Raw genomic sequence first — 24243 nt, 5'->3', positions numbered from 1 at the left:
GTCAGTCACTTCTATCATGCCTGAATGTACAAGCAGGTGTAATTATCTGACAAATTTTTATGTGGTGTAATATAAATAACTACTTGGTTGACTTTCAGGGAATCCTGTATCAGCTGTGGTCACCTGCAACCTCTTTGTTGTACCTGCACTGAGAAAGATGCAGGGTATCTTGGATCCTCGGCCAACCATCATCAAAGCCAGGGTAATGTTTCCTCATGACCAGGAACCAAGCTGAAGCCTGATAGCAAGTGCCAACCACCCAAAATAAATGCCTAGGATTTCAGATTTGCTTGTATCATAAATGTATTAATAGTCTCTCCTTGATGGTAGAAAGTAGAAAAGGAAATTCACTTTTATTTTCCTCCAACAGAAAGAGAAATATCGCAGAAGTTAAAAGTACTGTCTGTTCTTCTAGAGGACCTATATTGGATTCCCAGCACCCACACAGCGCTAGCTCACGACTGTCTGTAAACTCTGTCCCAGGGAATCTGATACCCTTTTCTTGCCTTCTTAGGCAGGGTATACACAGGCAAAACACACATAAACTTAAAAATAAATAAAATGTTTAAATTTTAAAAGTACTTAAAAGAATCCAGAGAGCAAGGCTTCAAACTTCTACTGGGTTCTTCTAGTGGGAACAAACCAGCAAACAGAAATCAGCTGGCTCCACACATTAGACCTGTGTGGAGTTAGAGGTGAGAGATCATTTCTCCAGGGAAATTCATAGAGGACCGAAGTTGGCCTGCCTGCTTTTATGTGATTGCTGTTCAAAAAATTCAGAAAGGGACTAAAGAATCTGGCACTTCAGGAGGAAAGGAAGGTGTCCTGTTCAAACAGCACTGGTCAGACAGGAGCCAGTTACTGCAGCAAGTCACCTGGGGCTTAGCGTGCCTTTCTCTACCAGCACTACTAGTCTAACTTGCTACCCAGACAAACATACATGGGCTGTAGTACTCGTGAATGAATGTATTGTCATCATATACTACAGAACCAAGGTATTAATTCTCAGTACTTTTAAAGTAATTTACATGTGACACAATTCTATGATTAGTTGAACAAAGGAATATAAAACACAGAAGAGGAAATAATAAAATATTACTCAAGATACATAGTATAAAAATATGTAAAACACCGGGCAAGATAGCTTGGCGGATAAAGGCACTTGCTGCCAAGCCTGACAACCTGAGTTCAATCCCTGGGACCCACATGATCTCCTGAAAGTTGTCCTTTGACTAACCCCCCACCCCTGCACACATGTATGTTGTGGCATTTGCATGTGCAAATGGACACATACACAGAAATTAAAAACGTTTTTGAAAATCTAAGCCATCAATAGTCGTAACATTGATTTTTTTTATTACTGGAGATTTGTAGTTGTAAGAAGATAAGACCATCTTGTTTCCCTAAAATATCACTTAAATTCTACTAGCCAGGCATAGTATCCTGTGTCAATCACCCCTCTTCCAGAAAGACCTTTCTTTGAGTAATCACAAGGAGATAACACCTGGAACGTTTAACAAAGTAAGAAACAGAAATGGAAGAAGAGGGAGAAAGAAAGGACAGTAGGAAGACCAGCCATGAATGAAAACTTCATGAATTCATTTCATTCATGAATGAAAAATTATGATCCAATAAAAAAAATCAAAGTCCAAGCAGTCAGATTTATACAGCCAACCCAGTAATGGAGACTTCATTATATTCACACTTCCTAAACTGAGGAAGCAGTAGGGAATCCACATTGTTCTAAGAGCCCATGATTTATTCAACACTACAAACCTCTTTGGAATCCTCACATTTATTTTTCATTTTAATACCCACCATCTCCTCCTTCAAACTGGCCATATAATAACCATGGAAGTGGCTACTGAAATTTAGTACTGGAGAACACACGCATACACAAAGAAATTAAGAGAGAATCACAAAATAATTTAGTAGCACTGGGAAGCTATGCTTCCAGCAAAGAAAATATAAGCAATATAAAAAACGCTATTGAAAATAGTTCTGTAGATGGAGAAGTGAATAATGCCCAGCACACATTAAATCTGCAATGAGCATTGCTGGGCAGATGGATATTGAATGTGCTTGTCAGAGCTACCTCCTTTCAGTGCTAAGGTACTGCTTCAGTTCCCTGTCTCATAGGTCAGGGTCCTTACAGCACATAACAAAGGACTTTTTCAACTGCCCTTTCCTCCATTCTAAACACTCACTTCTTAACATTCTTTCTTTTTGACCATAGCAACCAGACCCTGGACTTCCTTATTAAAAATAAGATGGAAATGACAGAAATAGTAGAGTGACAAGGACATTATCTATGCTAACTCTATTTCTGTAGTTCTGTGAAATGATCAGGGGGCCAATTCAAATCTCTTTCCCTCTTCTTGCTGTAGTTATCGTGTGATGTAAAACTGGACCCTCGCCCAGAATACCACCGATGTATACTGACTTGGCATCACCAAGAACCACTGCCCTGGGCCCAGAGTACAGGTCAGTCACTCACACCTGCACACCCACCAGGACCCCATGCACTCATTCTGAAAAATGAACCACAGCGCCAGCTTTGTCAGTCGTGTCTTTTCCTTGGTGATAACAAAATGAATGATTGTGTATGTCTTATTTTGAAAAGTTTGATGAAATAAGTTATTCTTAAATAATGCTTACTTATTTCACTGAACCATATTTTCTAGATAAACATTTGAAATATAAAAATTAAATTATATTTTGATCTATTAATTCAAGCAGCCCTTTGAACATTGATGGGTGGGTAGGAAAGGAGGACACAGTATGTGTTATCCTGAAATGTGAGGAGAAAGCAGAATTTATAATATAATGTTTTTGGACTCTACTATATTCTAGGTGCTGGTAAATCTTAAGGACACAGAAATCTGTGTTATTTCAGAGTTCTAGCTCCGAAAAAAAGAGGTCTTCATATTAAACCTTTGTCCCCAATTTTCTAGTCCTATTTTGCTCAGGTTTTGATTCAACTCCACAAAACTGTTACCTTTGAGTAGGTGCTCCTGTATAACTGCAAACATCAACAACAACAACGATCAGTTCATGAGCCATCCCAGAGTTCTGCATGCAGCTTGGTCAGCAGCCTGATTAGCAAGGCCCTCAGCAGTGTGCCTCAGACCTTTTGCATCCTGTAAGAGTTAAATAAGAAAGTTTATAAAGTGATTTGTCATTTGTCTGGCACCTAAATGGTAGCTGCTATTACTGCTATCCTTAATTTTAAAAAAGGCTTTATTTTTACACAAATGTAAGCTCACCTTGAAGTGAGAATTTCTGTGGCATTTTGTATGATGCTATAAAACCCTATTTTATTCTTTTAAAATATATAGCATTTGTTTTTAAATTAAAGTTTTGATGAGAAGGTGAAGGATCTAGGACATGAATTTCACCTGGAAAAGGTACAGAAAAGATGGATCGTCTGTCCTCCATCTGGGAGCCCTGCACTTGCACTTGCTGGCCTCTCCACATGTGCTGATGCCTGTGCTGCAGTAATGAGACTGTTTCATTCCAGGGAATCAGATGAGCAGCCGCCTGATGAGCATGCGCAGTGCCAACGGATTACTGATGCTACCTCCAAAGACAGAGCAGTATGTGGAGCTTCACAAAGGCGAGGTGGTAGATGTCATGGTCATTGGACGGCTATGATGGTGACCAACAGGAGGAAGTTTTGTTGCATGTCCACATATCATTGACTGTATCCTGTAATATGCAACGGCACAGCTAGTTTTTCTGATCTGGATAAAAGTTGATCTGTATAGTCAACATCTTGAACTATATTTCAAATGAATTTAAATACCTTTTAAAGAAAAAAAAAACACCTAAGAATAAATCTCAACAGACAACTCTATTCTGATTATATCAAAGCAAAATTTTCCTTTCTTGCAAATTGCTTTGTGTGTTCAATGCTAGGTCTGATAGCGATAGCTTTTAGTAGACAGCGGTAGGTGCCTGCAGAACTTGTGTTTTCCTCATCTTTAAATACAACTACTTATGCTCTTAATCAAGGCTGTCTGCTTCTTTATACTAGTGTAGGCAACACTTGGATTTCCCTTCTTAGTATGCTTCATAACTGCTTTACAGAGAGCTTTTGCTTGTTCTTTATCATGTATCTCGTGTTTATGTGCACCATGCCAAAAGAGGAGACTGTGCGGAGGCACCGCCCTGCCGCAAGAACCTTCCCTGCTGAGCACCCAGGGAAGGTCTTACCCTAGCAGCCTCCTGGCACAGTACTCGCAGGCAGTAACTGGATACCTTTTATTTGAACAAACAAACTGGGGGAAATGCTTCCTTAAGTGCTGACAGCCTTTTTAACCAACACATTTAAAATTGTACAGAACAAAAATAAAATCAAAGACTGATCTTGTACAGATATTAGTGTTACCAGCATTCATGTGGAAATCAAGAGCAAAAACAAAATAATGTTAAACAACTCTGTACCATAACATTTTCTGTAATGATAATGAAACTTAATGAATAAAAAAAAATCCTTGATCATTATTTAAAAATGTATTGTGCGGCCTTGTTATTTAGAAAGAAGATTGTTGCTCCATTCTGACAGAACTCTTCCTAGGTAAGCGAATACTTAAAATACCCTAATAAGGTTTCACAGTATGAAAGATTGAAATTATGGTCTGACACAATATTGCATCTTAGGTGTTTAGAAAAATAATAGCATTGGAGTCTATTGGTAAGAGAACTGCCCATCTTCTGGTTCTACTGGTGATGGCTGGATAAATAGTAAGCATAGCTAGAGGAAAGATGCTTTATTGTTTAGGGAAAATATTCTTCTCTTAGGTATCAACTTTGGATATGTACAGTTCTTTGAAGTAAAGAGAAAAATAATTTATGAATCAGAAAATGTCAGATGAGTGCCTGGAATTTTAGGGGTTTGGTTGGGTTGGGTTTGGATTGGGGTTGGGGGTTGGGTTGGGTTTCTCCAGGCAGATTCTCACTAAACAGCCCTGGTTGTCCGGGAACAAGATTCACCTGCCTCTACCAACCTTGTGATGAGATTGAAGGCGTGTGTCATCACAGCTGGCATTAGACATTTATTAAATACTGTTTGAAAAACTGGACATGTGGAGGTTTCATGCTGCCGTTTGAAAGTGCACTTAGTGATGTCTTTTAATAAAAACTTGGAGATATTTCTCAAGCCATGTTATAGAAAGACACTATGTTCTGTAGAGTATGCTTAGTAAATTATACTAAAAAACAAAATAACAGACCACTATATCAAAGGCGAGGAAAGGAAAACCTTGTCCTGTTAATGACATTTGCTGTTTTCAAGATCAAAGTTCAATGTTCTATTGCTTTTCTTCTGGATTTACAGGTGAAGAGAAGATGAGTGAATAGATCTAATGGAAAACACATAGTTCTTTATATTCATTTAAAAAAATAAGCACCGACTGTGTGTGGGGGTGCAAAATATGCCATACTACCACAACTCCCAGGAACAAAACAAAGTAGCTGTAGCTGTGCTCTACTCCATCAGGGACATGAGAGTGTGCTACCTGTGACAGATGCCATCATACAGAGCTAGAAGGTTAAAGAGCTCCAGTGCTCACTCAGGGCCCCTTAGAAATTATGGTTATGGAAATCCACGTGTATAGCCTTAGTAAATATGTACAGTGAAACAGTCCATAAGCACTGACTGTATGCCAGGCATTGTTCAAAGCACTTCCTGTTTACTCTCACAAAACCCTTGTGGTTCCTATTACAGATAAATAAACCAGGGCAGAAATGTGTCACATAGCTAGCACAGGAAAACAACAAGGTTCAAACTTGCAGCCATGGCCCCAGAGTCCACTGAACTATGGAAACAGGTTGATATGAGACTTCACTGGGCAGGGAGGCAATAACATCTTTAAGAATCAGACTGTAAAGTTCTTGAATACCAAGTGAAGGCATCTGGATTTATTCTAAGGACAAAAACTATTAAAATACTCTTGATCAAGGATGTATGAGCAGAGCTGCACATTTAGGACTAATGTTCTGGAAGTTTCAAGAAGATCCAATTAAACTAGACAGAGGTAGAAGATGCCAGTTGGGAGAAAAATGAGGTGGTGCTGGCTAGAGTGACTGGTGAGAAAGAGGGACAGGCGGGCTCACTGCTGGAGAGAACAATGGGAAGAATTCATAAATAATGCAAGCTCTGGAGAGGAAACAGCTAAGAAATGAACCCAGGTCTTTAGTCAAAAAATGTTAGACAACTAATGAGAAAAATCAGACAAGTTCGTTTTGTAGAGGAGTATTTAAGAATTCTGGTTAATTCAAAACTGTACTGGCTGTAGATGGACAGCTCAGGAGCTCATGCACAGAATTCTCCCAAGAGGGTGAACTGACAGTAAGCCAACCAGGCAGGGCCTTGGGGTATTGGAGAAAGACTGGAATGAAAAATACTTGTAGAAGACAGGGAATGGGGCTCAGCATCTCCCAAGGAAAGGGAGCCAACTGCCAGACACAAAGGAAGTAAGAATGAAGTCCTGAGAATATGAATGAAATAGGAAAAATGTCAATTAGGCAGTCATTTATAAACTGTAAGAGTAGAATTTCAATAGTGACAATGAAATTCATTAAAAATTACAAACTGAATATAAATGCTTTGGTGTGAAGCTGTGTGTGAGAAAACATGCTACTTCAAACTGACAGCAGTGTGGAAGCAGGGTTTAAGGAAGGAGAAACAGCAGCTGAGGGCACATAAAAAGTTCACAGATTTCTAAAGAGGAAGATGATGAGAGCTCTGAGTTTAATGACCCCAGTAGCCCAGTAAACCTGGAAAATAAAAAGCATTTTTCTTTCAGAATTAGAAAATGGAGAAGAAATGATTGTCATGTCAATTCTAAGGATTTCTGATGTTTTGAAAACCAGCTATCCATGTAAGGTAATCTGGACTGTTGCCTGTTAACTCCACTCAGCTATTTCTAAATAAAACATAGAGAACACCCTTATAATAAACTCCAAGTCATGAATTTGCTATAGTCCCTTAACTCACAGGCTGACCATCTCAAATCAGTTAAAAAAGTTAAAGAAGGACTGGGTCTAAGCTTTGTATTCCTAAATGTGTTATACTGGTACAATGCCTATGAGAGTAACAATATTCATCTCACTCTTATATCACTAAGAAGCTCATGCCAATGAAAACCTTAAAATTTGTAAACAAAGTAAATTGGTGCCATTTAAGAATTTATATCTTCATCTTGATATTAATTATACAGATTTCTACTAATAGGTTATGGCTATGCAATAAACCCTAACTAATCCTCTCTATTCCGACAAAACCACTACTTTTCCCTAGAGAGACAGCCCAACATTTACCACCTTAGTCCCCATGCCCAGGGAATAGGGGCTCTATGCTCTCATATTGTGAACCATATCACACAATGAAACATAGAACATAAACAAGTCTTTTTCTATGTAAACGTTAAAGTAATGTTGCAAGTAGATCCTTTGGATGACTTTACATTTTTTAAATTCTTGGCTAACAAACAAAGCGTTGCAGCTCTAATCATTGCCAATCGTGATCTTCAAGAAACTCTACCAAGGTAAGCGTCTCCCCTCAGTTATAGAAAGCAGCAGTGCCTGACCACACAGAAGCAAAGCAGACTGTGCCCGCTTATTCCACTGATCATTTTTCTACAACTAAATAATATATTGTATTCCGACAAGCTTATCAGTAAGTACTGTGCTTGACACTCTTGAAAGAATTACATTCTACAGAGTCCACCGATAAATTAGCATAAAACTAAAAGATGAAAAACGTGCTCAATTCTGGCCTTTTTTCTGTTTTCCTTTGTCTTTGTTTTGTCAATTTTTTTAAGAACAATTTTTCTATGTATTCTTGGCTGGGTGGGAACTTGATATTAGACCAAGCTAACCTTGGGTTTGCAGTAATTCTCCTGCTTCTGCTTCTGAGCACTAGGTGTACAAGTGTATGCACAGTATCTGTCTTATGCATCTAATCTTTTACAATAATTCAGTTCATTTAAAAAACATTAACTTAAGTTCATACAAGAAGCTAGGCTCCACTGTAGGCACCAAAGGTATGAAGATTAATGAGATTAATACAACCTTCCTAGTAACCAGTAACAACGTGTGAGAAAGGAGATATATATGTATATGTCTATGTATAGTTATATATATATAATTATACCAATGCAGTGGTTCATTAAAAGAATGAATAGAGTACTAAGTCACGTTCTCAAGTACAGTCAAGATGCAAACATCTTATGAAAGGCAGAAATCACAGTTGGTAATCCCACCAGGAGACAGTAGTAAAGGGAAAAACAAGACGCTGGTGAAAGCACAGAAGAAAAAGATACCAGAAGTAATGATGAGAGGAAACAAGTACAAAACTAGGGCTGGGGAGAGCCTCAAGAGAAATTTAGAGTAATCAGACCTAGCAACTCAGACTCTTTGGAACAGGGCTCAGCATCCAGGGAGAGAATCCAGCAAAGCTGCAGGTTTGGACAGTGTAAGGAATTAGAATAAAACAAGATATTTAAAAAAATAATAGTGCAGGCTGTTGCTGTTGTCAAGGTGACACTGACAGAAACAAGGCAACAGGAAGGAGCACAAGTCCTTCTCTCTCCTACTCATTCCCAAGCTCCCTCTAGTGTGATGCAACCTATTGTGGAGTCTGACAAAGCCAGTGGGATGGAGAAAGCAATGTCCTTCTCAGGGAGCGCCAGCATTCACCTGGAACACATGACAGCTGAGCTGATGTCTGAAAAATGAAAATAGGCCCCAAGTGAGACGTGCAGAAGTAGGGATTTCAGACCAGAAAGGACAAAAGGACCGGAGCTTCAGTATGGAAGTCCTCAGTGCAAGAGGGATGGGGTTGTATTCTGAAATATGGACTAGCACCACACGAAGCTGACTGCCACCACAGTGTGAAGGCTTCGGGGTTTAATATTCAATCCATCTCCTGCCTACAGGATATATCACCAAGAGCGCCTAAAGATCCTGATGGTTTAAGAAAGAAGTCAGTAAACACCAACTGAATGCAGAGCATCATACTAAACAAAGGTTCCTGTAAACAAACAGTGCATTATGTCTTGCACACCTGTTCCTCTGCTCACATGTTATTCCCTAGTTAAGGGCACCAACATGAACCCAGTATGCAGAGCCAAAACTTTTGTCATCTTGCATCTTCCTCAGCTCCCACACATTCAGTGAGTCACCAAATTCTGACTCTACTCAAAGTTCCCAAATTCCCCCTCCTTTTCTTTCCCTCCACCCCTTCATTGGTCCCACCCTGCAGAACTGCTCTCCTCAAATCTTTCCTTTACATTGCTATTGGAGTGACCAAACCAGACGGTAAATCTGGAAAACCTCTACAGCTGATGATCCCAGAACCAACTTAGAGCATTTGAAGCTCTACACGACACTTCCCCAAGCAAGCAGTTGCTCCCTCAAATTCTGTCACTTGATGCCTCTTGCCTTTATCTAGACTGATTACTCTTTCAATATTTCTCAGAGGGATTTAAAAGTGTGGCTCAGTGGCAGAGCACTTGTCTGCCACACACAAGGCCCTGGGCTTGAGAGACAGAGAGACAGAACAGAGAAAAGCAAAATGAAATAACCAAGCTTTAGCTAAAGCCTCACATAAAACAAAGTGCCCCTCAACCATGTTCCCAGGGTCCTTCAGGCACCCTTCGATGGCTGCATCACATTGAATCAGTCTATTCAGGGTCCACTTCTGATGACAAGTTCTCTTAGGGCAGATTCTGCTCATCTTTTTGGCCCACCATGGGTTGGTGTCTTCAGTAGCAGGTGCTCAACACTGAACTGACAGACAGAACTGACACTGTACAGCTTCACCAAGGAGCCAAGGTCAACATAGGAAGAAATTTTACTACTACAAGCTTACAATGCAGTTGGGAGGACTCCATGTAGACACCTGTTATATAAAGGCAGAGAACTAACAGGTCATGCATCTTTGACCTGGTATTTCAAATCCATGTTTATACCAAGTCAAATATGTTTTGTGCATGCTAGTGGTAAATCCAAAGGTATCTAAAGGTAAATTTTCAAATCATGTCATTTATATTTCTCTCTTGGTATTTTTTTTATTATTATTAGATATTTTATTTACACTTCAGATGCCATCCCCTTTCCCCATTCCCCCCCTTAGAAAACCCCTATCCCATGCCCCCTTTTCCTTTTTGCATTTATACATTTTTTTTAAAAAAATGTTAGTCATAGGCTTTATAAGTTTGGTATTGTTCAATCTGAGGTGTAACCCACTACCCAACCTAGATATAACAACTATCTTTGACTGGTGGAGATACATGAACATCTGCCTCCCTGTCTCCCCCCTCTTTCTCTCTTTCATCACCTAGCTTCTTGGTATGTTTTAACTGTATATCAGTATCATCAAAATTATGAAAGTAATTCCAAAGGATTTTATCCAGCTGCTTCAGAAATTATGCCATCAACAATGAGGAAATCAGATTTATGCAAAAATGTTTTCTGAACAGGATAATGGGTAAGTGGTGATCATGAAATAAACATGCTATTATTATTTATAATAGCATGCTAGAGCTATGAACAGACGAGAAATTGCCCATCAGAGCCAGGCATGGCAGCACATTCCAGTAATCCCAGCATTCTAGAGGCTGAAGTAACACATTGCTGAAAGCTTGAGACCAACCTGAAGTCCATAGCAAGATCCTATTGAAAAAAATAAATCTGTCCATATGAAAATGGCACTCAATATAGAAAATGCAAGAGTATCCAAAGCAAAATATCAGTCCAAGTGCACCTGCTTGGGCCTACATAGAGTCTCCTTTTTCCTGAAAGCTACCAGGTCTCCAAAAACAGTTACAGTTCTCATAAAGGATCAGACACTTTGTGTCTGATCGTGTTTATTCTGAGGGGCCAAAATACTCTTTGGACCCTGCCCAACCAAAGCATTGAATCTAGAACTTAGGGACCTGAGTGAAGTGAATTCAACAAGGTAGCAGCTCCTCTCTTAGCCCATATGTTCAGCCAGCATCCCTTTGTGTCCTTCATCCCCACTTGCAGCAAGAAAGTTCCAACACAGGTATGTATCTCCAGCACATGAGCAAAACATTAAAGTATGACGGGATGCAGACAATCTCCTAAACACAGGGAGCAAGGACAGAAGGGGATGTTTATTTATCTTATTCATTCATCCAATAACTTATTGAGTGCCCACTTAGCATGTGTCCAGAATACAGCAGATGAAGATACAAAGGTAAAAGAATCAGGTCATGACACCTGGTCCTCAGTTGTTTCTAAACACTGTTGGCCTGTAAGAATGTTACCTTTGTTAGAAGCTTTGGAGTTTTTTGTTTTGTTTCTTGGTTTTGCTTTGGTGGGGATGGGAGGAAGTTGTTTGCTTTTGTTTTGTTTTTTGTTTTTTAGATAGGATCTTACAGGCTGACCTCAAACTTACTGTGTATCCTAGGCTTGTTTCAAACTCATTGAAATCCTCCTGCCTCTGCCTCATAAGTACTGAAATTACAGGTGTAAGCCACCATGGACAACTTGAAGTTTTTTCTTCAAATGGCTCAAAATGCTTTGGAAGTCTCTGAAAACCAGGGTTGAATGATACATTAACAACTGAATGATAAATGTATTTTTAATTTTTATTATATCTTTTTCAGCCACACATCATCAGGATGGCTTTTCACAAAAAAACAAACAAAAAAAAAAAAAAAAAAAAAAAACACCAACAACAATAACAAAAAAAAACACCCCTCCATTACTTCATAGAGCCTCAGAACTCCCAGCTGCCCTTGTCTGAGTCTCAGGAATGCTGGCAGCAGCTATCTCATCTCAGGGGCTGTTTGGTTTTTCAGCTGCTCCTGTTCAATGCCCTTCTTACTTCAGAGCTATTGTCAGTCCATTGTGATGCAGGAGCTGTGGAACAATGCCAGGCAGCCCTTCACCAGGTGCTTAGCTGCCTGTCCCGCACACAGAAACACCTCTGCTAAAGAAATGTGAAAGGAGAAGCAGAAACGTGCTATTTGAACACAGTTCTCCTGTTTGACATCCAGGAGGTTTCCCGAGATCTATTTCAGCAGATTCTATGTAAGTTTGTGTCAGTTAGAGCAACCTAGATATGCGCCTGAAGAAGAGGGGAATGGAGAGTTTGATTAGTACTGCTTATCTGTGGCTAGAGAGTCTTTCTTTCTCTCTTCTCCCCCCCCCCCCCCATTTCATATCTTTGTACTTTGTACCTCAACTAGAAGAGTTAAAAGCTTAGAGACTAGTTGATGACTGAACTTCTTTTACTTAAAACTAATCTCACTGAGCCTGTGGAGATAGTTCAGTGGATACAGTAGGTCCTGAGTTTAATCCCTAGAACCTACATCTAAACTTGGATTCAAGGGCACCTGTTTATAACCCTAGCACTGGGAAGATGCAGATGAGCAGAACCCGAGGGCTCACTGGCCAGCAACCTTGCCTGCTTGGCAAGTTCTGTGCCAATGAGAGACCTTGTACCTGACCAAAAGGTGGATGGCATCTAAAGAACAAAACCAAAAATTGTCCTCTGGCCTATACTTACTTGTATACACAGGAACCTACATACCCTTCATTGATAGTTTAAATTTGAAATGAAAGCAAGCTTTCTGAGTTGCTTTTAAATAAAGAGTTTTTATATCACTATTCCAATTTTGTTCTATTGTGACTGAGACTGAAATAGAATTGAGTTCATTAGCAGACTCATCTGTAATTATTCAAGTGGAAGAGGAGACCCTAATACAGGGTCCAATGTTCAAAGCTGAAAAGCTGAGAGGGAAGCACCATCAAGAAAAAAGAGGCCATGACAGCCATTACTTCTCAGAACTGCAACTGAAATTGCAAACTAGAACAGTGATAGACATGGCTTTAAGATATTCCTGGAACTACATTAGAAACGACAGAGGCTGAGTTGCTGGTGGACATATAGTCAAGGGTACAAGGGAAGCTGGAGTGGAAGGGTCAAGGTCAAGAGTTCAAGGCCATCGGATGTCATCATCAGGAGGGGTTTAGACAAGGGCTATTTAAGAGCTAATATATAATTACACATCATATTATAGCACTGTAAAAGAAAAGACCACAAGAGAATATGAGTCTCAGGTCTATAGAATTCTTTCAACTTTGCTATTTGAAAATTACGTTTAAATACTAGAGGGAAAAGATTGTATTGGGAATGGTAAGTAGACAGTATTTATAGACAACATTAAATATGTTTGGGTATCTTCTTGTATTAGTTAGAAAACCCAACCAGACCACTTCCAAACTGGTTCCTAAGCCCTTACTCTCATCCTTTCCACTGTTCCATTAACATTCAAGCTACCACACTTCTAAACGATCCAGACAAGTACATTTTCTCCTCAGCAAACAGCATCAGCACAGCACAGGGATGCCTCTGTTCACACTGTCCTTCCTTCTGGGTCTTGGTCATCCTTGACAGCAAGTCCCGATATGACAAAGCTGAAGCAGTTCCATCCTGGCTGGTGCTAACACACTGTTGTCCTGTGGATTTCTAGTCCCAGTCCCGTGACTGGCAGTGGTTTCTGGCGTGTAATTGGATATAATAAGGAGCCCCTCTGAAAATTACAGTGCAGTTCTGTAGAAATGGCCTGATGAGCAGAGCTGCTGAAGGAATGGGTCTCCATCCAACTGGAACTGGGAAACAGATATGTGGGAGGGAGGCCCTGGGTAAGAGAAAGGGCAAAGTCTGGAGAGGATCTGCTGATGACAGAGGAATTAGGGACTGGATGCCTGTGCAGTGCTGCAGTGCTGTAGAATGCCTGGCCTGTAACACTGCTATGCCTCTTGCCTGTTTAGCTCAGGGCATTAGGTAGGCCTAGCAAAATTCATAAATTGTTAGAAAAATATAAACTATAATTGAGAAAATTCTGTTGTGTTTTGGTTGGAGTTAAAGTTTTTTGAGTCAGTTTCACGTAGCCCAGGCTAACCTCAAACTTGCTATGTGGCTGAGAACAACATTTTATTCCTGACTCTCCACCTTCCAAGAGCTGGGTTACGGGCACACACCACTACACATAATATACACAACTCTAGAAGAACAAATGAGAACAGATGAATCTGCACATTCATGAAGCGCCCACAGTGACCCTAGTTACCTGCTCTGCTCCTCTGTCTTAATTACACAGTACTTAGCACAAAGGTATTAGAATTATATACATTAACCAGTGATTAACATGCCTAAACTCTAATACTAATGCTTATTTTTGTTTTATATTCTAGATTTCCATGCCTATAATGTCCATAAAATGATACTTTTGAAATCTAACAAATAATTTATTTAAATAGGTTTATTTTGTTGTTTAAAATACTTATCGTATCTACAAATGAGTAGCCCATTATCATAAATAATGTTGCAGATTTTACTGGTCAAAACTCTCTGTTACAGCCTGTCAACAGAAAGACTGTGGTCACCCCAACCCTTTGGCAAGCAATGGCTACAGATGATATACCACAGACACAGTGGCATGACTTATGTTTCACTTACATTTATTAAAAGTATATCCATAGATAATGATGACATTTTTCTAAATTAAATTATAGTGATTGTGACAAGACTGTAACTATACTAAAAAGTCATTTCATTTGTAACCTCTTAAATAAGCCACTTTTAAAACGAATGCAAGCAGGACACAGGGGTGTGTCTGCAGTCCCAGCCGCAGGAACCCTAGGTAGAAGGAAAACCTGAGCTCAGGAGATTATCAATGTGGAAAACATCCTTCAAAAATGATAACAAAGTCATCTAGAGATAAAACTGTTATGAAAACAAAACCATCATTAGTATTAATCCCACACAATTTAGAATTATTCTGCAGAATAATTTTAGAATTATTATTATTCTGGAGAATATTTTAGAATTTTATGGTTGTTTTGTAACAAAGCTGACCATGTACTCATGCTCCCTCTGCATCCTTCTCAGTGTGCTAGGATTATACCACCACATCCAACAGCAAAGCCGAAAATTGTTTCAGGCCACCAAAATGAGTAACACTTGACAACGGTTGTGGCTAAGAGGCCAGGCTTCTCTTGCAAGGTAACCCACTGCAAGGAAGAAGAAGAGAGTACAGGACATGCATGGGAGTAGAACCCTGAACCCATCTGATTGTCTTTAAGAGAAAATCACTTCTCAGTCATTAGCTTAACCACGAGGCATCATTATATTGGGCATATCATACAAGAGATTGTGATGGTCCAAACAGCTCTACACTGTGATTGGTAACTACTATAGTTTTCAATGCTTCATGTTGTGGAGAAATCTCCATTATCATACGTAACTAAGTAGAGACTTATTTGTAAAACTAGAAACCAAAATCTTACTGCATCTCTAGATACTAAGAGTGTCCCTATTAAATCGTGTGCACTAGTATTGGGGAGGAGGGCCAGACTGCCTTCACAGGCCATTCCTCTGTCACCCCATTAGTCTTGTTGAAGAGATTGAAGAATACAGGTTGCAAATAATATCAAATCACAGTTCATAAAAACAGTAGTCAAAATTCTAGCTAGAGAAATGGCTCTGTATTTAAGAGCTCTTGTTGCTCTTGCAGGGGACCTGGGTTTGGTTGCCAGGACTCATGTGGTGGCTCACAACTCCAGGGGATCCAGTGCCCTCCTCTGACTTTTATAGGCATAAGACATGCACATGGTTATACATAGTTATATATTTATGTGTAGGCAAAACACTCATATACATGAAATCTATTTTAATGGTTGTTTGGAAAAAAACATAAAGGATCTATTTACCTAAAAATATGCAATGTGTGTGTGTGTGTGTGTGTGTGTGTGTGTGTGTGTGTGTGTGTGTGTGTTAAATGAAGTCTTGCCACATAGGATGCTCCCCCAGAAGATCCACAGACTAACAAAAACCCCATTATTGGGTATGGTAACCTCTGTACCAGTTGGTGGTCTGGGGAGCCCAAGAGTCACCTAAAATAATATAGACTATTACTGTTACCCTTGGTTGCCTCCCAGAAGTTGAAGATGAGTTCCTATTGCTGAAGACACCAAGCACTTTGGATACAGCACTTGGAAGATTCCAACTGGACCTGACCCAAAAGCCTGCTCTGAAGACCAGCTTTTAGAGTGTCAGGAGGTGCTATATACATGCAAGCTCCCAAGGGAGGACAATAATCAATAGTATTATCAGCTGTGATGCCTGTGAGCCACAATGACCAGCATGGCAAGATATCCCTAAAGGAACAATAGTGGCACTAATATCTTGGCAGTAATCAACAGCTGTCTAACTGGACTTTAAGGCCTGGTCAATAGGAAGGGAATCATGGCTGGTATTGGAAATGTATCAAAGTATCCATGATTACTGAAGTCATGGATCTTCAAGAAGAACCTACCACTGCCTCTTTCCTAAATGAGTATGTCTTAATTGCATTTAAATGCTTATCCTTATCGCCACATATCAGTCTACCTCTCACCCCGCATCCAAGAAGTTTCCTTTTTAGCAGATGGAAACCATTACAGAAAACCACAACTCATCTAAGTGGAGAAAACAACTGGTCATAGGGTGCCCATTTCCACCTCAGCTGATGCATCCACAACACAATCTTTACACCTAGTGTTCAGGGAACATCTAAGAAGAGGGAGTAAAAAGATGATTAGAACCAAAAGACCAGGAAATCTGCTCTGAGATTGTATCTTCTAGATATGACAAGGAAACTACACCCATGAAATCTCAACAACATAGCTCTTTCTAAACAAGACCAAAACAATGACAATACTAATTGACAGGCCAATCTGTTTGTGGGATATCTTTGAACCTCCGCCCCTAGATGAAGAACTACAGGCAATTAATGACTAGTGAAAGAGGGAGTGTAATCTTCCCAGGGATGAGCCTCCTGCTTGGTTATCCAATATCATGTGGTCAGCCCTAAAAATATGTGCATACAAGCAACATTTATACAGACTCAGCGACTTGCATTTATATAATTTCCATGTTTGTATTTCATATTCATGTGACAATAATAATTAAAGAAAAAGGCCATTAATTTGTGAGAAAGTGTGAGGACATGGGAGAGACTGGAGGAAGGAGAAGGAACATACCATGTAATTACATTTTAATTAAGAATTGCCGGGAGGCAGAGGCAGGCAGATTTCTGAGTTCGAGGCCAGCCTGGTCTACAGAGTGAGTTCCAGGACAGCCAGGGCTACACAGAGAAACCCTGTCTCAAAAAACAAAAACAAAACAAACAAAACAAACAAAAAAAAAGAATAAAATTTTAAAATTCACTCAAAATTCAATATAATAAAGTAATTTCAGCACAAACATTCACACACATACACACACACACACACACACACACACACACACAAACCCAACCAAACAACAACAAAAAAACACTTCAAAGATGGTAAAAGAGGCTGGCACATTCGCTGCTCTTTCTCTGACCTCACTGGTTTTTTGAAGACTCAAGATACATGAAGAGAGACAAGACTCACTCATGGCTGCCTCCTAGTCCTTTTTTCTCTCTGTGTGTCCTGAATTCCTAGATAAGCCTGTTCCTCAGGGATATCATCTATCAAGTGGGGTTGTTTTAAAATTGTTTTTCATTTGTGTGTCTGTATGTGTGTGCATATGCGTGTGTGTGTGTGTGTGTGTGTGTGTGTGTGTGTGTTATGCACATGGATGTATGGCTGCCTAAGCACATGTATGTGTATGCAGACATTAGAGGAGAAGTCGGGTGTCTTCCTCTATATCTCTCTTGTCCTTTTAAGACAGGATTTCTCACTAAACCAGAAGCCTGCCATTTTGGTTAAACTGGCTAGCCAGCAATCTCTGGAAATCTTCCTGTCTTTGACTCCCAACACTGGGGTTATACGTATGTCCACCATGGCCAGCTTTTTGCCCAGGTGCTAGAGATTGTATAGCAAGCACACATCCACTGAGCCATCGACACAGCCTCTCTTCTTAAATTAAGGGCATCATAGAGGCTACAATGCTGCACTGAGGAAAGACATTCCTGGTCCTAGTGGCAATGTAGCATCTATTGATACGCAAGTATATACAAATAGAAGACACACCTCTAACAAGTGGTGTTTTCACTTTCTTGGGGTGATTTTGTTTCAGAGATGTGTATTCTATCATCCAGCTCTAAATAAGCAAGAGTTGAGTGTAAAATACTATAAGCCACAAAAAGAAAAAAATAGTATTTATGCAACCCAATACTTACTTTGAATTTCCCCACCCAGTATTTATTCATTGCTCTTCTGTGCTATCATCTTCACACTTAAAATGTTTTGTTTATTTAATGCATGTTGTGTGTATATACACTCACCATGATGTACATAGAGGGATAAGAAGAATACTTGTGGGTGTTTTCTCTTCTTCCACCATGAGGATCCCAGGAATCAACTCAGGTGGTCAGCATCTTCAGTAGCTGAGCTACCTCACTCACCCTGAGACCCTCCAAGTCTCTGATAATCCTGCTACTTTTGTACTAGGCTTTCTTAATCTTAACAGAAAGTATCAACAAAAAGCTTCAAGTAGCCGTAGGAACACAATTTTAATAGCTGATAAGTACAACCAAGGTAACACGATCTGTATTACTCCCTTTGTCTTGTCACCTTGTACCTTCCTTGGCCATACAGGGAGTGGCCCACCAATTATTAGTTTGGGTTCCAGCCATGTAAGCCCATGATAAGGTGTCCAGGAGGGCTTAGTCAGTAAAGCACTTACCACGCAAACATGAAGATCTGAGTTCAGATCCCCAGAACACATGTAAAACGCCAGGCATAGTGGCATGTACCTGTAATCCCAGTGTCTGGGAAGCAGAGACAGGAAGACCCTAAGGTAGTGGTTCTCAACCTGCAGGCCATGATCCCTTTGGAGAAGGGTCACATATCGGATATCCTGCATACCAGATATTTACATTATAATTCATAGCAGTAGCAAAATTACAGTTATAAAGTAGCAGTGAAATACTTGTATGGTTGGAGGTCAGCACAGCATGAGGGGCTATATTAAAAGGTCACAGCATTAGGAAAGTTGAGGACCACTGTGCTCAGGCTGGCTGTCCAGAAAGTGTAACTGGATCAATGAGCTCTGCCTTCAGTGAGAACCCTGTCATATGTGTGTCATATGTGCACACCTTCTCATATGCATGAACACATACATAAGCAAATAACACACATGCACATACATGTGCAAAGAAGACCATAGTCAATGAGAAACAGCAGTAGCAACTGGGTTCAAATCCCCCATTCTGACGACTCCCAGACTCTACAGTAGTCGTAATGGAGCGAAGATGCTCACCTCTCATGGTGGCTGGAGAAAGAAAAGGGAAAAAATGTAAAGGAGCCCACGACACAAGCACGCCCTAATATGTCCCTTGTGGTCTACTCCATCTAGTTGGCTCTATTTCTAAAAGTTGTCACCACTTCACAGGAGTGCCATCTATAAGTCCACTGGTGGATGAACTTATGGATAACATCAAAGCTCTCACGGTCCAGTCTTTAAGCCTCTAACACATGATGCTATTGAGGACACTTAACATCCAAACCATAAAACCCATCTGTATTAGTTACAAGATTCTAAGGCTTAGACCTCAACCTATGAAACAGAATGTATAGAAATGATATTAGCAACTGTGTATAATCCCTTGTTTTCTGTATTTGTCACAAAAGCTACATCATGAAAAGGAGGAAGCCCAAACTGAAGTGAGTCACAAACTTCATTCCCAACACAGGACTGTGGCTTGGCCTAGAGGTGAGGTGAGATCTGATGTCCCTCGTGGATGAGACCATGAGTTGCATGGTCACATTTCCCTCTTCCTCCTCCTGTTCTCCCCACTTCCTCTCCTACCTACTATCCTTGACAAGCTCTCCCTTTCTCCTGAAGATTCCATGTGCCAGCGTACTGTCTACAGTAATCAACTTTAAAGTGTTTATTGTATTTATTTATATGTAGAAAGCCAGAATATTACAAGTAAAAGTTGGTTCTCTCTTTCTACCATATAGGTTCTGAGGGTAAAAATCAGGTTGCCATGCCTGGCAGCAAGAGCCTTTACCCACTAAGCCATCTCACCAGCCCCTTACTAACTTTTCTAGGTTAGAGACGTGTGAGCTGAGAGCCTGAGCTGACAGCTGGTGACAGGTGACAGTTACAACAAGAGCTATTCTTCCTTCCTTGAGCTTTGGGATGCATTCCTACCCCTTCTCCTACCTTGCTACCTGAAAATGCATCAGGACCAAATTGTTTAGGAAGAGAAGGGAACAGGAAGGAAACAGGTTATTTTCTCTTATTTGCTCTGGTCCTATTTCCTTTCTTCCCATTATCCCAAGCCCTCTCATTCTTGCCAGCTTCCATATCTATCTTTCCAAGAACATAGGCATAGAATTGCCTTTGAGTAACAGCCAAAAGCTCCTCTAGGCAGGATATAAGGGTTTGAATCATAGCTTATGAGGTACAACCTGATGGCAAAGTTACTTTCCCTTTTGAAGCCTTCGCTGTGTGGTCTATGAGTATAGTCTCAATCAAATGAAATGGAACATGCAAAGTCCATTAGTCCTATAAAGCACTAATTTTTAGTTATTATTTCTCATCATCTCTATTTTAAGTGATGGTGGGGGGTTGTTTTTTGTTATTTATTTTGTTTTGGTTTTTTCTGAATACACTTGTTTTTGAGAGTCTCATTATTTTTCAAAGTTTAGCCGGTCTGGACCATAGCTCAGTGGTTAACTTCTGGGTTATTTCATTCTTTCAGTCTCTTCCATCTCTGGCTCAACTTGACTGATTTTTATCTTCACTGTGAATATTTTTAAGAAACTACAAATGGAGCCATCAAGTTGCTGACAGTAGAAAGCCTGGCGGGGAAATCTGTGCTAAGATTGGAATTGCACATTTCGCTGTGTCTACAGCTGTGTGCTTATGGCAGGGAGAGCCCTGGCTGGTAGCACACTGAGACATCAGTGAACTACCATTTTTGGTAGAATTTACCATTTTTGTGGACTCTGAAGAAAGGGAGTCTCTGAAGAATGACTGTAGTAGTGACTACAGTTACTGGAGTTACATTTCTTCAATGAACAGTGATGGTTAATATCTTTTAGCTTTTGCCATTTGCATAAATTCTTTACAGAAATATATATTTAAGTGGAAAGAATAGTCTTTTGAACATATGTACACATAAATTTCTAGGTTCTGTGTATTTCTTTCTTACAATCATTTTTAATAGACACAAGGTGAAATCAATGGCATAGAATCATGTTTTCTCCTGAAGCTGTCTTCAGAGAGGAAAGCCTGAGTTACAGTTCAGGGAATGAACCCTCATTGATTAGACAGAGAGCCCACCACTTGCCTCACGTGTAAGGTGTGCAAGTATCCTTTAATGCAGTTTCAATAGCCTACATCCCTCCATGACTGACTAATTAGGAAGATAGAAATAATAGTTTGGGGTAGGAGACATGTGTCGCCTTCCTTCCCACCCCAGTAAGCACTTCCAGCCATCCACCGCTGTCACTCTTTATGCCTGCTGTCTGTGCTATCAGACAACTTTTCTGTTTGTTTGCTTACTGTTTATCAATCCCTAAAGTGTAAGGTGCTGGTTTGCATGTACCTGCAATGCCTGCCATGGAGTCATGCATATTACAGATTTTGATAAAAACTTGCTCAGTTAATAACTAAAAGAGGCAGTGTAACTATGACCTTCTCTGCTTGTTATTAATTTATCTCCATTCTCTCGAGTTTCTGATGTTTCCTCAGATGATGAAGAAGAACAAGAGCAAGAGCAAGAAGTCAGTGAATAAGCAAGAAGCCCTCTGCATCCCTCACTACTACAGACTAGGGCATCTTAAGAGCATATTGGATGGAGGAGAGTATTCCCCGTATGTATCTCCTCCCATTCTGGAGAGCAATTTTATTCAGGTAAATACCACTTACACTCTCAGTGAGGCTCTAGCAACTGCCGTACTTCATTTTCTCAAAGACAGTGGAAGATTGAGAAGAGAATTCTTTAAATGTGATGAGGGACAGTTTTGTAACTTTAAACAGGGAAAGTCACTTCAGATGTTCTCAACAAGCCCCTCAGGCAAGAGTTCGGTCCTATCTCTACTAGAATTGCCATTCTCACATAATCTTAATGTTACACAAAATTATTTTTACAACATACTGTTGCAGGAAGGTATTCAGATAATTTCTTTCTTAAGGTTTTATATTCATTTTAAAATGCATGGATTTGTTTTATGTTTTGCCTGCATGTATGTTTGTGTACCATGTATGTGCTATAGACAGATGGTTGTGAGCCACCATGTGGATATTAGTAATTGAACCCAAGTCCTATGTAAGAACAGCAAGTGCTCTTACTAGCTGAGCTATCTCTGTAGCCTTTAGTCCTATATTTTAAAGAAAAACACTTGAGACTAGAGATGAGCTCAATAGAAGAGCCATTGCCTAACATGCATGAAGCACCGGTGCCCAAGTAAATAAACAACTACCCAACAAAAGCTAGGAAATAAAATAAACCTTATATCTTAGTTCTGAAGGGGAAATGCAACTGTCAGATAGTGTCAGAGACAAACGTTCTTGTGAGAATGCACCTGCATTGTGAATGGAGACACAGAGCACCTGGACACTGTGCTGGCTTTCCTCCCAACACTCTACTCTGTTCAGGCAAAGACCATGCCTGTCCCTCGTGGAAATGTCATGACAGTGTGTGATGCAGAACAAGCACAGAGCCAACGCACTCGGCTGGTCCCACAGAGTATGAGAGGGAGGGAGACAGACACGTCAACACTAAGGAGATCTCATGCTTCATAAATGTGTTCTCTGACTGATACCAGAGAACTAGTGTGACTACTCTGTCCCCAGCGTACCTCTCAGAGAGGAATGAAGTCTCTAGAATATGTTTCAGGCTATGCCTTAGAACACGTGATGCCAAAATTTAATGTTTTTTGCTTTCAGTTACTTTTTTCTGCTAATAATCTTTTATTTTTACCTTTCTTCCCACACCTTGTTTATGTTAACTCTTATACACTGATTGCATAGCTCTATCCCCACACAGGGACGGGGAAGTTTGTAGTCAGTAGATTAGCCACAGTCCCAAATAACTGCAGCCATAGTCTCCAAAAACCTGTTTTTCCTGGTTTGTGTTTGGCAGCAAGCTACCAACATTCCTGACTCTGGAGGTTCAAGTGAGGGAATAAAATCATCCTAGAAAGCGCCCGGAGCCCTTGCTTACTTGAACTGTTAAATGTGTGCTAACACAGCACAAGTTACACTCCCACCTAAGCCAATCCCCAGCTGCATGCTCCATAGGATCCTAAAGTACTAGTAGTTATTTCAGTTGTTTGCACTGACCTTCCCTTGCAGACCCCACAAACCAGAGATTGAAGCTATTCATTCTGCTATCTCCGAATCATGAACAAACCGAGGAATGGAGGTGTCACACCTCATTTCCCCCTTGTTTTCTGCCCCTCACTTACACTGCTCTTGCAAGCAAGGATGCAAAATCTATACCTTTTACCAAGAAAGTCCTTTCCTGTTCTCTACATCCAGGTCAATAGGAGAGGTGAGTCTATTTACCTGCATAACCGAGCAAACTGGGTGACCGTAGGCATCTGTTCTTCCAACACCGTCTTCAAGACCCCCAATATGATGCTCTTGGCACATCTGACACCAGAAGCTCGAAAAGAACCAGAACCTCTCTTTAAAACCCTTCTGAAGTCTTCCTCTTCAGGGAATCTGGTGCTCACCAGGTGAGTCACAAGGAAAGGAGGATAACCCCGTATGGCTAAAAGGAAAGATGACAAGCATCCCAGAGCACTTCAGGTGCATTGCTTTCTCAATAACACAGGGATGTCTTTAAGAGGATACAAACAATGATTTATCACAAAGGTAGTCAAAGTGACAATTAAATGTAAAAAACATACCTAACACAATGAGCACTGAAGACTTGATAAACTACCTCTCAAGTGCATGCTTTCCCTCCCCACAACAGCCTCGGCTCTGAATTCTGGCCTCATCTTAGCCGCTAACTCGGTCTATGATCTTGAGCAAGTAACTTAATTTAAGACTCACTTTTAGACAGTTTTATCATTATATGTTTATTATATAGACAATGGGTTTCATTATAACATTTTCATACATGTACATATGAAGTTTGTGTATATTTCCATATATGTGCATTAAGTTCCTCGTCACCAGCCCTAAACCTCCCTTTCAGGCTTATTTAGGATGGCCAGTTTTTTCACGATAAATGACATTCTTGTCATTTATTATCACCAAAATTT

General features: G+C 40.2%; 2 protein-coding genes across 25 annotated transcripts in view; both read left to right on the top strand.

The window, feature by feature from the left end:
- Positions 1-4514, top strand: part of Gphn (gephyrin) — a 410619-nt gene extending 406105 nt beyond the window's left edge. For all 20 annotated transcript variants that reach the window (XM_076921909.1, XM_076921924.1, XM_076921922.1 and 17 more), the window contains 3 exons: positions 99-202; positions 2388-2484; positions 3521-4514. In XM_076921909.1, coding sequence (XP_076778024.1) covers positions 99-202; positions 2388-2484; positions 3521-3654 — 335 coding nt within the window. In that variant the 3' untranslated portion in view covers positions 3655-4514. The remainder of the gene's footprint in view (positions 1-98; positions 203-2387; positions 2485-3520) is intronic.
- A 7253-nt stretch (positions 4515-11767) lies between these two features.
- Garin2 (golgi associated RAB2 interactor family member 2) overlaps positions 11768-24243 on the top strand; it is a 32323-nt gene continuing 19847 nt past the window's right edge. For 2 of the 5 annotated variants that reach the window (XM_076921902.1, XM_076921900.1), the window contains exons 1-4: positions 11774-12066; positions 19645-19726; positions 21719-21880; positions 23510-23709. In XM_076921902.1, the coding sequence (XP_076778017.1) occupies positions 21719-21880; positions 23510-23709 (362 nt within the window). In that variant the 5' untranslated portion in view covers positions 11774-12066; positions 19645-19726. Of the gene's footprint in view, positions 12067-19644; positions 19732-21700; positions 21881-23509; positions 23710-24243 lie in introns of all 5 variants that reach the window. The other 3 variants (XM_076921903.1, XM_076921901.1, XM_076921899.1) reach the window with 3 other exon arrangements.

This window comes from Arvicanthis niloticus, chromosome 23 (genome assembly GCF_011762505.2).
Source record: "Arvicanthis niloticus isolate mArvNil1 chromosome 23, mArvNil1.pat.X, whole genome shotgun sequence".
Taxonomy (NCBI): domain Eukaryota; kingdom Metazoa; phylum Chordata; class Mammalia; order Rodentia; family Muridae; genus Arvicanthis; species Arvicanthis niloticus.
The sequence above is the reverse complement of the archived record's forward strand: the minus strand, read 5'-3'. Positions and strand labels throughout refer to the sequence as shown.